Source organism: Somniosus microcephalus, chromosome 2 (assembly GCF_052327205.1).
Source record: "Somniosus microcephalus isolate GS21.2 chromosome 2, FLI_Smic_1.0, whole genome shotgun sequence".
Classification (NCBI taxonomy): domain Eukaryota; kingdom Metazoa; phylum Chordata; class Chondrichthyes; order Squaliformes; family Somniosidae; genus Somniosus; species Somniosus microcephalus.
The window spans coordinates 330,648,277-330,664,433 of NC_140988.1; the positions used below are offsets into that span (position 1 = coordinate 330,648,277).

The 16,157-nt window shown below is 44.9% G+C and overlaps 2 protein-coding genes across 5 annotated transcripts in view; one reads left to right on the forward strand and one right to left on the reverse strand.

The window, feature by feature from the left end:
* The window catches only part of ska1 (spindle and kinetochore associated complex subunit 1), a 49,830-nt gene extending 48,507 nt beyond the window's left edge, over positions 1 to 1,323 (reverse strand). For 2 of the 4 annotated variants that reach the window (XM_085974897.1, XM_085974889.1), the window contains exon 1: positions 1,172 to 1,323. The gene's annotated coding sequence lies outside the window, so the exon portion shown is untranslated. Of the gene's footprint in view, positions 1 to 1,049; positions 1,145 to 1,171 lie in introns of those variants that run through there. The other 2 variants (XM_085974902.1, XM_085974912.1) reach the window with 2 other exon arrangements.
* A 243-nt stretch (positions 1,324 to 1,566) lies between these two features.
* The window catches only part of cfap53 (cilia and flagella associated protein 53), a 97,398-nt gene continuing 82,807 nt past the window's right edge, over positions 1,567 to 16,157 (forward strand). The window contains exon 1 of the mRNA XM_085974924.1: positions 1,567 to 1,792. Within this exon, the coding sequence (XP_085831050.1) occupies positions 1,721 to 1,792 (72 nt within the window). The 5' untranslated portion in view covers positions 1,567 to 1,720. The remainder of the gene's footprint in view (positions 1,793 to 16,157) is intronic.

Genomic DNA, 16,157 nt, shown 5'->3' on the forward strand with positions numbered 1-16,157 from the left:
CACCCCCCCACCCCGATCCCAGGAGTCAGTCTAAAGCTTTTATTGCACCTTTATTTAATGCAGAAAAGTGCAAAGTGATACATTTTGGTAGGAAGAACGAGCAGAGGCAATATAAACTACAGGGTACAATTCTAAAGGGGGTGTATGAACAGAAAGACCTGGGGGGGTATATGTGCACAAATTGTTGCAGGTGGCAGGGCAAGTTGAGAAAACAATTTAAAAAAGCATACGGGATCCTGGGCTTCGTAAATTGAGAGAGAGTACAAAAGCAAGGAAGTTATGAAGCAGCTTTATAAAACACTGGTTCAGCCTCAACTGGAGTAGTGTCCAATTCTGGGCACCGCACTTTAGGAAGGATGTAAAGGCCTTAGAGAGGCTGCAGAAGAGATTTACAAGAATGGTTCCAGGGATAAAGGACTTCAGTTACGTGGATAGACTGGAGAAGCTGGGGTTGTTCTCCTTAGAGCAGAGAAGATTGAGGGGAGATTTGATAGAGTTATTCAAAGTCATGGGAGGTCTGGACAGAGTAGATTGAGAGAAACTGTTCCCATTGGCAGAAGAGTCAAGAACCAGAGGACACAGATTTAAGGTGATTGGCAAAAGAACCAAAGCTGACAGGAGGAAAAACTTTTTTACACAGCGAGTGGTTAGGATGTGGAATGCACTGCCTGAAAAAGGGGGGGGGGGCAGACTCAATCGTGGCTTTCAAAAGGAAATTGAATGAGTACCTGAAAGAAAAAAATTTGCAGGGCTACGGGGAAAGGGTGGGGGAGTGGGACTAGCTGAAATGCTCTTGCAGAGAAGGGCTCGACAGGCCGAATGGCCTCCTTCTATGTTGTAACCATTCTATATCTTTCCTTTTTTTAAAATGTTTTTGACACTTTTTTGAGAGTATCCATCATGATTCCTCAAAGGCAAGTATATCCTTCCTTAGGTAAGGAGACCAAAACTGTACACAATAGCCATATAGCCCTCTTTTTAAATCCCAGTTCACTTTGAACTGGTATTACCACTCCCATTACCACCACCAGTGCCGGAGCTGAAATCACCTGAAAATAGTTTTTCCAGACGCAAACAGGCCCGACGCTCCCCTCAGGCCCCGGGACGGGTCAGAAAAACCACACAACACAACCAATTTAAACCATGAATTAAAAAGTAGCGTCAATATTACCTGCGCGTGAATTTTTTAAAATATTGTAACTGATTCCTGCCTTAGAGCAGAAACAATAATTAATCATTAAACACTTTTTAAAGAGCAGGTCCGTTAGCGGCTCCGCCAATTTTAAATTCACATTTCCCTCCGAGCTGGAATAAATCTCGCGAATTCTCGCGGCGCTATGTTAATCAGTTCCCGCGTCACTATGGAAACCGATAGAACTCTTTTTTTTAAATCCTGTAGTTTATACTTGAATTAATTGCTAAGCAAAATATCCGAAAAAATTAAGTACCTTGTTTTATATATTTAAAAAAAGCCATTAATTTAAATGCAATATAATCTGCTTCCGTTGCTGTGGTGAGGCTGTGTCGTCTCCTTGGAAACGCGCTTGGCTCCAGTTGCGCTGGGCGGTTGTTTGCTGGTTGCTCTGGTGACCAGACTTGCTGTGCCGACAAAAGGAAGTTAGTGCTGGTGCTGGTCGGCTCTGAGAATCCCCCTTTTTTTTCTGTCTTATTATAATAGAGGAGGCGACCCCTCATTTTGCCCGAGTGGGAGAAACGCACGATGGCGACTCAATGTCCAAAAGGCCCTCGCTGCAGGGAGGTAAAGGGCCCGACTCCCTGCTCTGTGGGGTTGGTAAGTGACAGATTCGGGTTACCAAGAGCTTGAAACTCATCGATCATAGATACATAAATACATAGAAGATAGGAGCAGGAGTAGGCCATTCGGCCCCTCGAGCCTGCTCCGCCATTCAATGAGATCATGGCTGATCATCCAAACTCAGTAACCTGTCCCTGCTTTCTCCCCATATCCTTTGATCCCTTTAGCCTTAAGAAATATATCTAACTCCTTCTTGAATATATTTAATGAATTGGCCTCTACTGCCTTCTGTGGTAGAGAATTCCACAGGTTCACCACTCTCTGGGTGAAGAAATTCCTCCTCATCTCTGTCCTAAATGACTTACCCCTTATCCTTAGACTGTGACCCCTGGTTCTGGACTCCCCTGCCATGGGAACATCCTTCCTGCATCTAGTCTGTCTAGTCCTGTTAGAATTTTATAAGTTTCAATGAGATCCCCTCTCATTCTTCTAAACTCCAGCGAGTATAAGCCCCGAGTTAGATGGAGAATATTTAAATGTTGATAGGGTTAGATGAAATAGAGGTGGGAGGAGGCTGGTATTGGAGCACGAACGAACACCTTGGAGCATGGACCTGTTGGACCAAATGGCCTGTTTCTGTGCTGTACATTCAATGTAAGGGCACTTGTCCGGCCCAGGAACCTGTTGCCTGTCGTCTGCAATGGATCCCATCTGCCGCTTGTGATTTAAGCTCAGTGTTGTCACGAACGCAGCGCTAATGATTCCCCAAGCAATAAAACATTCTAGGTCCTGGTTGAATGCGGGACCTTTACTGTGCAAGTTGAAGGCATTCTTCACTGCAGGTGCACAGTCACCTTTATACTTACGTGGCTGGGTGTCTGAATTTGTTTGGCAGCACTCTCGCCTCTGAGTCAGAAGGTCTTGGGCTAAAGCCCCACTCCAGAAACCTGAGCACATAATCTAGGCTGACCCTTCCATGTAGCTTTCGATTAGGCACTTTACAGCCTTCAGGACTCAACATAGAGTTCAACCATTTCAGACCATAATCTCGGCCCCATCCTTTTTTTTCGCTCTCACATGGCAGCTGTCGATTATTCTGCCATTGCCATTTACATTTCATCTAGAGTCATCTTTTGTTTCTTAACTTGTCCCATTACCTTCTCCTTTTGCCTTGCACCATCATCCCTTTTGTCTCTTAATCTCTCCTGCCTTCCATCCTATCACAGACCTTTTCCTCCCCTCCCCCCCTCCCTGCCCCTACACTAGCTTAAAAACCTGTTACATCTCCAACTTTTTCCAGTTCTGACAAAGGGTCATCGACCTGAAGCGTTAACTCTGTTTCTCTCTCTACAGATGCTGCCTGACCTGCTGAGTATTTCCAACATTTTCTGTTTTTACTTCCATGTAGCTTTGTGGAAGTGCTGCATTGTTAAAGAAAGAACTTACATTTACATAGTGCCTTTCACGACCTCAGGACGCCCCAAAGCGCTTTACAGCCAATGATGTACTTTTGAAGTGTAGTCACTGTTGTAATGTAGGAAATGTGGCAGCAAATTTGTGCACAGCAAGCTCCCGCAAACAGCAATGTGACAGTGATCAGATTATCTGTTTTTGTGATGTTGAGTGAAGGATAAATATTGGCCAGGGTACCGGGGATAACTCCCCTGCACTTCTTTGAAATATTGCTGTGGGATCTTTTATGTCCACCTGAGAGAGCAGATGGGACCTCGGTTTAACGTCTCATCTGAAAGACGGCACCTCCGACAGTGCAGCACTCCCTCAGCACTGGACTGGAGTGTCAGCCTAGATATTTGTGTTGAAAGTGCTGTCTTAATACAAATATCTAGGCAGTATCTGGAATAAAAACAGGGCGTTCTGGAAATCTAGCCAACATCTCGCCCTTAATCGACATGATTAAAAACTGATTTAACTGGTCATTTGTTCATTTGTGGGATCTTGTTCTGCTAAATTGGCTTCTGTGTTTGCGGATAATATGACTACACTTCATAAACAATTCAGTGATTGTAAAGTACTTAGGGACGTCCTGAATGCACTATATAAATGCAGGTTCTTTTTTAATATTAAAAAATTCTCTGAAAATTGTAAATTAATTCTTCTGTTACATTGCTGGCAGGAGTGGGATCTCATGAAGTTTAAGAATTGTTTTCCTTCCTTGAAACTTTCTCCAGATGTGTTGATCAAGGAATGGAACTCTGGGCCAGCAGTATGATCCCATTAACTTAGGGACAATCATGTTCCATAAAAGCCTACACCTATAACCCTAAACTCCATTCCTAACCAAATATTCATCCAGCTCTTTCTAAAGGTGTTACTTGAAATGGCACTAACTGCTTTGGCTACAATTTTATTCCATAAATCTACACTCTGGAGAAATAATTCCTTCTAATCTCATATGCCATTCTCTTGTTCTGTCCAAGGTCCAAGTTAACTATTGTACCTGCCTCTATATTATCCATTCCTCTTGGCATTTAAAAAAATATTGTGCACTCTTTATCTAGCCATCAACATTTTGTCATGCACCTCAATAGAATTTTCCATTATAAAGCTACTGATGAAACTTGAATTGAAATTTCTACCACCAGATGGGGCCTCATAAATTCCTGAAACTGTAGATCCCCATAGCTATACATACAGCATCATGAATGTACTCGGAAGGAAATTTACTTTGTTCTGACCTTTTTGGAGCAATGGAAGATCTCCTCGTTTTTAAAAATGGATTATGTCTTCTTTCAGTGTACTTTTCATGAAAAATAGTTAAATTCTACAAGACTTTCTTCAGAGGTTTGAGCCCTAAAAGCTCAAAATGTCCTACAATATTTCAAATGTGGCCTCACTAGAGATCTCTCTATACCAGGTTAGAACAATAATTGGTCTTCTTGCTAACAGGTTTGCACTGATTGGATACTTTCAGTGAATCGGTCGCACCAAATCTTTCCATTTTCCACTTTAATAATGACATTCTCTTTTTTTTGTATTATTTCCCCCAATTCACTGTTTTAAATTGATTCCTTTCATTTTTTTTGCAGTGAATAGATTGGTCATGCAATCGTGTGCCCTGCTATTTGCTATTTACATTGGTTAGCGTTGGCAGGTGTGCATATACAAGAGGGAGAGACTGAGTCAAAGGATCCAACTTTTAGGCATTTTGAGGAAGTTATTTTTAATTTGAGGAAAGAATGCAAGAAACAAGAATTAAAAAGTAAAAACTGGGAGATTGAATATTTTGAAGAAACCTCTCCCATGCAGCAGAAAATAGACATGGAAGAGACTGAGCATCCTGGAAGAAAAGATCTCATGGTTGTGTGGGCCTCAAGAGAGAGACATGCATATGTGTGGGCCTATACCTGCTTTACAACAAGAACACAACAACTTGTATTTATATAGCGCCTTTAACATAGTAAACTGTCCCAAGGTGCTTCACAGGTGTATTATAAGACAAAAATTTGACACCGAGCCACATAAGAAGAAATTAGGGCAGATGACCAAAAGCTTGGTCAAAGAGTTAGGTTTTAAAGAGCGTCTTAAAGGAGGAAAGAGAGGTAGAGAAGCAGAGAGGTTTAGGGAAGGAGTTCCAGAGCTTAGGGCCTAGGCAGCTGAAGGTACGGCCACCAATGGTTGAGCGATTAAAATCAGGGATGCTCAAGAGGGCAGAATTTGAGGAGCGTAGATATCTCGGGGGGGGGGGGGGGATGTGGGGCTGAAGGAAATTACAGAGATAGGGAGAGTCGAGGCCATGGAGGGATTTGAAAACAAGGATGAGAATTTTGAAATCGAGGCATTTCTTAACCGGGAGCCACTGGAGGCCAGCGAACACAGGGATGATGGGTGAACGGGACTTGGTGCGAGTTAGGACACGGGCAGCCGGGTTTTGGATGACCTCAAGTTTACGTAGGGTAGAATGTGCGAGGCCAGCCAGGATTGCGTTGGAATAGTCAAGTCTGGGGCGGAGACGGGCAATGTTACGGAGGTGGAAATAGGTGGTCTTAGTTATGCCGCGGATATATGGTCGGAAGCTCATTTCAGGGTCAAATATGACACCAAGATTACAAACAGTCTGGTTCAGCCTCAGACAGATGCTAGGGAGAGGGATGGAGTCGGTGTTTGTGACGGGGACCGAAAACAATGGCTTCGGTCTTCCCAATATTTAATTGGAGAAAATTTCTGCTTATCCAGTACTGGGTGTCAGACAAGCAGCATGACAATTTAGATACTGTGGCGGGGTTGAGAGAAGTGGTGGTGAGATAGAGCTGGGTGTCGTCAGCGTACTCTCACAAAGGATGTCATTTGTGACTTTGATGAGAGATGTTTCAGTACTGTGGCGGAGCAGAAACTCTGGATTGGAGGAATTCAAACATGGAGTTCCGGGAAAGATGGGCACCGATTTGGGAGGCGACAACACTTTCAAGGACTTTGGAGAGGAAAGGGAGGTTGGAGTTGGGGCGGAAGTTTGCAAGAACAGTGGGGTCAAGGTTTTTTTGAGGAGAGGGGTGATGATGGCAGATTTGAAGGAAAGGGGGTCAGTACCTGAGGAGAGCAAACTGTTAACAATGTCAGCTAACGTGGGAGCCAGAAAAGTAGGTTGGGTGGTCAACAGTTTAGTGGGAATAGGGCTGAAAGAGCAGGAAGTGGGTCTCATGGACAAGATGAATGTGGAGAGGTCAAGAGGAAAGATTGGAGAGAAACTGGAGAAAGATGCGAGTTCAGGGCTAGGGTAGGGGGTAACCTTAGAGGAAGTTTGGCCTGGTGGGCTAGGGGAAGGAAGGGAAGTGGCAGAGGCAGCTGATCGGATGGTCTCAATCTTAGAGACAAAGAAGTCCATGAGCTCCTCGCACTTGTTGTTGGAGGTGAGTATGGAGGAGACAGGGGAGAAGGGTTTAAGAAGACGGTTAGCAGTAGAGGATAGTAGCCGGGGGTTATCTTTGCATTCCAGAATGATCCTGGAATAGTGAGCAGTTTTGGCAGACAAGAGTAGTACCTGATAATGCTTTATGTGGTCCAGCCAGAGCACCTCAGCTAGTCCCACTCCCCCGCCCTTTTCCCATAGCCCTGCAAATGTTTTTCTTTCAGGGACTTATCCAACTCCCTTTTGAAAGCCGTGATTGAGCCTGCCTCCACCACCCTTTCAGGCAGTGCATTCCAGATCCTAACCACTCGCTGAGTAAAAAAGTTTTTTCTTATGTCGCCTTTGGTTCTTTGTCAATCACCTTAAATCTGTGTCCTCTGGTTCTCGACCCTTCTGCCAATGGGAACAGTTTCTCTCTATCTACTCTGTCCAGACCCCTCATAATTTTGAACACCTCTATCAAAACTCCTCTCAATCTTCTCTGCTCCAAGGAGAACAACGCCAGCTTCTCCAGTCTATCCACGTAATTGAAGTTCTTCATCCCTGAAATCATTCTCGTAAATCTTTTCTGCACCTTCTCTAAGGCCTTCACATCCTTCCTAAAGTGCAGTGCCCAGAATTGGACACAATACTCCAGTTGAGGCTGAACCAGTGTTTTATAAAGGTTCATCATAACTTCCTTGCTTTTGTACTCTATACCCCTATTCATGAAGCCTGGGATCCTGTAAGCTTTTTTAACTGCTTTCTCAACCTACCCTGCCACCTTCAATGATTTGTGCACATATACCCCCAGGCCTCTCTGTTCATGCACCCACTTTAGGATTGTACCCTTTAATTTATATTTCCTCTCTTCATTCTTTCTACCAAAATGTATCACTTTGCACTTTTCTGCATTAAATTTCATCTGCCGCGTGTTCGCCCATTCCACCAGCCTGTCTATATCCTCTTGAAGTCTATCACTCTCCTCCTCACTGTTCACTATACTTCCAAGCTTTGTGTCATCTGCAAATTTTGAAATTGTGCCCTGTACACCCACGTCCAAGTCATTAATATAAAAGAAAGAAAGAAAGAAGATCATAGCCAGTACCTCTGCGATTTCTTCCTTCACTTCCCTCAGCATCCTAGGATGCATCCCATCTGGTCCTGGTGACTTATCTACTTTAAGTACAGCCAGCCTTTCTAGTACCTTGTCTTTATCAATTCTTATCCCATCCAGTATCTCCTCTACCTCCTTCTTTACTATGTCTATGGCAGCACTCTTCCTTGGTGAAGACAGATGCAAAGTACTCAATTAATACCTCAGCCATACCCTCTACCTCCATCCGTAGGTCTCCTTTTTGGTCCCTAATCAGCCCCCGCCCCCTTACTGCTATTTATATGCCTATAGAAGACTTTTGGATTACCTTTTATGTTAGCTGCCATTCTATTCTCATACCCTCTCTTTGCCCCTCTTATTTTCTTTTTCACTTCTCCTCTGAACTTTCTATATTTAGCCTGATTCTCAGATGTATTCTCGACCTGACATCTGTCATACGCGCTCTTTTTCTGCTTCATCTTACTCTCTATCTCTTTCGTCATCCAGGGAGCCCTGGCTTTAGTTGCCCTACCTTTCCCCCTAGTGGGAACGTATCTCGACTGCACCCAAACTATTTCCTCTTTAAAGGCAGCCCATTGTTCCACTACAGTTTTGCCTGCCAATCTTTTGATTCCAATTTACCTGGGCCAGATCCATTTTTATCCCACTGAAATTTGCCTTCCTCCAATTAAGTATTTTTACTCTAGAATTGAAGGATGGAGGTTGTTGCCATGGTAATGAGAATCGGTTGCGGTGCAGAAAGATGTTGGCGAAGTTGATGTGAAGTTGGAGGTCACCGTAGATCAGAAGCAGCAGAGAAAATGTAAAACCACACAAGCCAGTGACCAACAAAGCAGAAAAACCAGTAGAACGAATCACCCAGCTCAACAGAGAAACAGCCACAGTGGGGAAGATAATTTTTTAGCAGCATATTTTTAACACAGCAAATGAGTCTTCCATTGTAATCCAGTGTAGTCCAGTGCAGAAGTGTAGTGGTGTAATCCAGTGTAGCCCAATGCAGAAACGTGGTCTTCATAGAATCATAGAAATTTACAGCACAGAAGGAGGCCATTCGGCCCATCTTGTCCGTGCCGGCCGACAAAGAGCTATCCCTAATCCCACTTTCCAGCACTTGGTCCGTAGCCTTGTAGGTTATGGTATTTCAAGTGCATATCCAAGTACTTTTTAAATGTGATGAGGGTCTCTGCCTCTACCACTCTTTCAGGCAGTGAGTTCCAGACCCCCACCACCCTCTGGGTGACATTTCTCCTCAAATCCCCTCTAAACTTCCGACCAATTACTTTAAATCTATGCCCCTGGTTATTGACCCTTCTGCTAAGGGAAATAGCTCCTTCCTATCAACTCTATCTCAGCCCCTCATAATTTTATACATCTCAATTAGGTCTCCCCTCAGCCTTCTCTGTTCCAATGAAAACAACCCCAGCCTATCCAATCTTTCCTCATAGCTAAAATTTCCCGGCCCACGCAACATCCTCGTAAATCTCCTCTGCACCCTCTCTAGTGCAATCGCATCCTTCCTGTAATGTGGTAACAAGAACTGCACGCAGTATTCTAGCTGCGGCCTAACTAGTGTTTTATACAGTTCAAGCATAACCTCCCTGCTCTTATATTCTTTGCCTTGGCTTATAAAGGCAAGTATCCTTCTCAACCACCTTATCTACCTGTCCTGCTACCTTCAGGGATCTGTGGACATGCACTCCAAGATCCCTCTGATCTTCTGCACTTCTCAGAGTTCTACCATTTATAGTGTATTCCCTTGCCTTGTTAGCCCTCCCCAAATGCATTAACTCACGCTTCTCCAGACTGAATTCCATTTGCCACTGTTTGCCCACCTGACCAATCTATTGATATCTTCCTGCAGTCTGCAGCTTTCTTCTTCAACATCAACCACAAGGCCAATTTTTGTATCATCTGCAAACTTCTTAATCATACTTCCTACATTCAAGTCCAAATCATTGATATATACCACAAAAAGCAAAGGACCCAGTACCGAGCCCTGCGGAACCCCACTGGAAACAGCCTTCCAGTCACAAAAACACCCTTAGGCCATTATCCTTTGTTTCCTGCCTCTGAGCCAATTTTGGATCCAACTTGCCACTTTGCCTTGGATCCAATGGGCTTTTACTTCGTGACCAGTCTGCCATGCGGGACCTTATCAAAAGCCTTGCTAAAATCCATATAGACAACATCAAACGCACTACCTTCATTGACCCTCCTTGTTACCTCCTCAAAAAATTCAATCAAGTTAGTCAGACACGACCTTCCCTTAACAAATCCAAGTCTTGATGTCCAGAGAAGTCCAGGAATTCAGAAACCAAACTTGAGAAGCAGAAAGCAGGGGTGGGGGATGGGCAATGGCGGTTTAAGACAGTTGACTTGTAAGACAGTTGACTTGTAGTTATAGGGAACGGTAGCATAGTGGTTATGTTACTGGACTAGTAATCCAGAGGCCTAGACGAATGATCCGGTGACATGAGATCAAATCCCTCCATGGCAGCTGGGGAATTTAAATTCAGTTAATTAAATAAATCTGGAATAAAAAGCTAGTATCAGTAATGGTGACCATGAAACTACTGGATTGTCTTAAAAACCCATCTGGTTCACTAACCTGCCATCCCTGACTCCAGACCCACAACAATGTGGTTGACTCTTAACTGCCCTCTGAAATGGCCCAGCCAGCCACTCAGTTGTAAAAAACCACTACGTTAAACAATAAGAATAAAACCGGACTGACCAACTGGCATTGACCTCGGCACCAGCTACAGACACGACGACACACCCAGCCCAGTCGACCCTGCAAAGTCCTCCTCACCAACATCTCCAGACCTCATTACAGCCTTGGTCCAAACATGGACAAAAGAGCTGAATTCCAGAGGTGAGAGTGATTACCCTTGACATCAAGGCAGCATTTGACCGAGTGTGGCATCAAGGAGCCCTAGTAAAATTGAAGTCAATGGGAATCGAGGGGAAAACTCTCCACTGGCTGGAGTCATACCTAGCACAAAGGAAGATGGTTGTGGTGGTTGGAGGTCAATCATCACAGCCCCAGGTCATCGCTGCAGGAGTTCCCCAGGGCAGTGTCCTAGGCCCAACCATCTTCAGCTGTTTCATCAATGACCTTCCCTCCATCATAAGGTCAGAAGTGGGGATGTTCGCTGATGACTGCACAGTGTTCAGTGCCATTCGCAACTCCTTAGATAATTAAGCAGTCCATGCCCGCATGCAGCAAGACCTGGATTACATTCAGGCTTGGGCTGATAAGTGGCAGGTAACATTCACGCCACACAAGTGCCAGGCAATGACTATCTCCAACAAGCGAGCGTCTAACTACCTCCACTTGACATTCAATGGCATTACCATTGCCGAATCTCCCGTCATCAACATCCTGGGGCTCACCATTGACCAGAAACTTAACTGGACCAACCACATAAATACTGTGGCAACAAGAGCAGGTCAGAGGCTAGGTATTCTGTGACAAATGTCTCACCTCCTGACTCCCAAAACCCTTTCCACCATCTACAAGGCACAAGTAAGGAATGTGATGGAATACTCTCCACTTGCCTGGATGAGTGCAGCTCCAACAACACTCAAGAAGCTCGTCACCATCCAGGACAAAGCAGCCCGCTTGATTGGCACCCCATCCACCACCTTAAACATTCACTCCCTTCACCACCGGCATACCGTGGCTGCAGTGTGTACCATCTACAAGATGCACTGCAGCAACTCACCAAGGCTTCTTCGGCAGCACCTCTCAAACCCGTGACCTCTTCCACCTAGAAGAACAAGGGCAGCAGGCGCCTGGGAACATCACCACCTCCAAGTTCCCCTCCAAGTCACACACCATCCTGACTTGGAAGTATATTGCTGTTCCTTCATCGTCGCTGGGTCAAAATCCTGGAGCTCCCTCCCTAACAGCACTGTGAGAGTACCTTCACCACACGGACTGCAGCGGTTCAAGAAGGCGGCTCACCAGCACCTTCTCAAGGGCAATTAGGGATGGGCAATAAATGCTGGCCTTGCCAGCGACACCCACATTCCATGAACGAATATTTGAAAAAAATCTCTGTGAAGTTGTGTTATGCACACTCTCACCAGATACTATTCTCACGCCCAGCACAAAAGCCAGCTCCCATTGGCAAACCTTCTCCCTATAAACCAAACAGTAAACTTGTCAACAAAATAATCTAGGATCGAGTGCTCTGCTCACTGCTCTGGATAGTGCTTTTGGCAACTACCCTGCTGAGAAATGTTTGTGTATTTTTTATTTGAAAAATGTGCAATAAAAGCCATTCTAAGGAACTCGGCTGATTAGTTCGTAATTTGAAATTCAGCCTTCCCTGCCCTCCTCAAGGAAGAAAATCACAGATGGCTTGTGTGTGACAAGGTGTAACCCATGGATAATAATCCTACTAAGAGTTGCCCTAACAGCAGCATAGGATCGCTAAATCAAGACACATGCCTCCAGCAGAGTGACCATCGAGAGGACCTTTGCATTATTAAAGGGTCACTTTTGCAACCTTGACACCTAAGACAGAGCTCTGTTGTGTGTTCTGGCTTGTGTACCTTGCATAGCTGTGCCTGGCACAACTTTGCCATACAAAGATGTCTTGACTTGGACATCCTTGGGGAGGTGGTTAGTTATTTTGGAGGCAGAGTACAAGGATTAGAGCATTATGTTGACTGTCACTCGGAGGACTCTTCAGTGACTGCTGCAAGGGGCAGCGGAGCAGAACTCGTGACTGAAGTTTTCTCCTCTGTGTAACACAAACTATCTTTGTCACTAGTGCCTTAACTCCTTCTCCCCCACCTTTAAACAAAGGGCCAATCCTTCAATCCTGATTGAATCAGTCAGCAAGAAATAAGTGCACCCTTTTCTGAATAACAAAGCACAACATAAGTACATTTTCTATTTTAACATAACAAAATCCAAAGTGAATATATGCCAACCTACAATGGTGTGGTATTCCAAGGGACAAGGCCAAAGGCCTGGCTTGTGCTGATGTCCTGTGGGACGGCAGTATCTGGGAGGTTAACTCGATCCAGCGCCAGTCTACTGAGCCCTTGATCCGTGTCCTCACTGATCAGTGGGTGGTTGGTCCTTAAGAGGGATTAATTAAGAGGGGGGAAATAGAGTATGAGAGTAAGCTTGCAGGGAACATAAAAACTGACTGTAAAAGCTTTTATAGATGTGTGAAGAGAAAAAGATTGGTGAAGTCAAGCATAGGTCACTTGCGATCAGAATCAGGGGAATTTATAATGGGGAACAAAGAAATGGCTGACCAATTAAATACATACTTTGGTTCTGTCTTCACAAAGGAGGACACAAATAACCTCCCAGAGATGTCGGGGAACATAGGGTCTGATGAAAGGGTGGAGCTGAAAGAAATCAGTATTTGTAGGGAAATGGTGTTAGGGAAATTGACGGGATTGAAGGCCGATAAATCCCCAGGGCCTGATAATCTACATCCTAGGGTACTTAAGGAAGTGGCCCTAGAAATAATAGATGCATTGCTGGTCATCTTCCAAAATTCTATAGACTCTGGAACAGCTCCCATGGATTGGAGGGTAGCTAATGTTACCTCACTATTCAAAAAAGGTGGTAGAGAGAAAACAGGGAATTATAGACCGGTAAGCCTGACATGCTAGAGTCCATTATAAAAGATGTAATAACAGAGCACTTGGAAAACAGTGACAGGATCGGACAAAGTTAACATGGATTTACAAAAGGTAAATTGTGCTTGACTAATCTACTGGAATTTTTTGAGGATGTAACTGGTAGAATAGATAAGGGAGAACCAGTGGATGTGGTGTATTTGGACTTTCAGAAGGCTTTCGATAAGGTCCCGCATAAGAGATTAGCGTGTAAAGTTAAGGCACATGGGATTGGGGGCAAGGTACTGACTTGGATAGGGAACTGGTTGGCAGACAGGAAGCAAAGAGTTGGAATAAACGGGTCTTTTTCCGAGTGGCAGGCAGTGACTAGTGGGGTATCGCAGGGATCGGTGCTAGGACCCCAGTTATTCACAATATATATTAGTGATCTAGACAAGGGAACTAGATGTAATATCTCCAAATTTGCAGATGACACAAAGCTGGGTGGGCGTGTGTGCTGTGAGGAGGATGCCAAGAAACTCCAGTATGATTTGGACAGGTTGGGTGATTGGGCAAAAGCATGGCAGATGCAATATAACGTGGATAAATGCGAGGTTATCCACTTTGGTGGCAAAAACAGGAAGGCAGATTATTATCTGAATGGCAATAGATTGGGAGAAGGGGAAGTGCAACGAGACCTGGGTGTCCTTGTGCACCAGTCGCTGAAGGTAAGCATGCAGGTGCAGCAGGTGGTTAAGAAGGGAAATGGTATGTTGGCCTTCGTAGCGAGAGGGTTTGAGTACAGGAACAAGGATGTCTTGCTGCAGTTGTACAGGGCCTTGGTGAGACGACACCTTGAGTATTGTGTGCAGTTTTGGTCGCCTTATCTGAGGAAGGATGTTCTTGCCATGGTGGGAGTGCAGCGAAGATTCACCAGACTGATACCTGGGATGGTAGGAATGACGTATAAAGAGAGATTGGGTCGATTGGGCTTGTATTCGCTAGAGTTTAGAAGAATGAGAGGGGATTTCACTGAAACTTATAAAATTCTATCAGGACTAGACAGACTAGATGCAGGAAGGATGTTCCCGATGGCAGGGGAGTCCAGAACCAGGGGTCACAGTCTAAGGATAAGGGGTAAGCCATTTAGGACTGAGATGAGGAGGAATTTCTTCACCCAGAGAGTGGTGAACCTGTGGAATTCTCTACCACACAAGGCAGTTGAGGCCAATTCATTAAATATATTCAAGAAGGAGTTAGATATATTTCTTAAGGCTAAAGGGATCAAGGGATATGGGGAGAAAGCAGGGACAGGGTACTGAATTTGGATGATCAGCCATGATCTCATTGAATGGCGGAGCAGGCTCGAGGTGCTGAATGGCCTACTGCTGCTCCTATCTTCTGTGTTTCTATGACATAATTTGAAGATACTGGGTCAGCTTTCAGATTTACGCTGATGAGAGAGTGGTCTGCACAGAGTGGTCTTAAATGGAGTGCACATAAACAGAGTGTTAAAGTTGGGAATTTGGAGAGAGTGGAAGTCTCTGGTAAGGTCTGGGTGAGAACGAGCTGTAAAAAGTGAAATTTAGCATAACATTTTGAATTTAACTTCGAACTTAAAAAACTGTAGTTAACAGAAACTGCCTGTCAGTGGCAGTTAACTGTTATTTTTTGTCTTGAACGGGTGCTAATTACTGTGAGCAGATAACTAAGTCAGCACTTGCACCTTTGGTGTGACTCCAAGCGTATAAAAGTAAACACTGTCTGCTGACGCACAAAGTGGTCTTAAACAGAGTGCACTTAAACAGAGTGTGAAAGTTGGGCATTTGGAGTGGGAATTTATAGCAGAGGGGGAAGGAGGTGCTGCTTTTTACCTCCAATACTTGTAGTGTTTTGTGTTACAGGTAAATATTTAATTTAATCTACCTATAACTTAAACTAGATCTAGTAATTAGTTAAAAAACTAAACTATAAGCTAAGTTAATTAAATACAAAGTGGGAGAAAGTCAGTATCTTAGCGGCTCCAGTTAGCGCCTGTTGTGGCGCTAACCGGGTGCTGAGGCAGTTGTGCGCGGGAGGTGAATCCAGCCGCGCATGCCAAATTCGGCCCCCCCCCCGTAGCGCCGCCACTACGAGTTAGCGCTGGGGACTTCAGCGCCAGGCAGATTGTGACGTCAGTGAATGTGCAATGCTCACTGGGCACTCGATCTGCCAAATTGAGTAACGCCCCCTGTCTTAGTGTGCCTCACCCTGACAGCGACAGGGAGAGGAGGCGTGAAGCAGTCGGTAGCTGGCTCCAGAGGTGCTACCTAAAGGGATCATGAGTAATGACTCGTAGCTGTCAGGTTAGTGCTGTTTCACTCCTTCCTTGTCAGTTTGATATTGTACAACAGTTTAAATCTGTCTTTTAAAGGTTGTTTAGACTCCGGAGTGTTGAGGCTACTAACAATTAGTTACATTTATTCTCACAACATATCAAAGTGCTACACTTCGTTGCATCAATGGAGGCTGTACTGGCAGTCTACCTCACCCTCCAGGATCTACCGCGGAGGGAGCGCTGGCAGCGAGAAAGATTGGAACATGTGGCCAAAGGGAGGAGGAGAGCCATCAGGGTCCTCAACAGGAGGCCTTACCCTCCGAGGGTCTTCCGACAGCAATTCTCCTACCTCCAATTAGGCCAGGAGCAGTGTCTTAGAAGGTTCCGCTTCGGCAAGGAGATGGTCACAGAACTCTGCCACCTCCTGCAACCAGACCTTGCACCTCAGATCTGGACGAGGACAGCTCACTCAGTGGCAGTCAAGGTCACTGTCGCCCTCAGTTTCTTCGCCAACGGATCCTTCCAGTCTGCA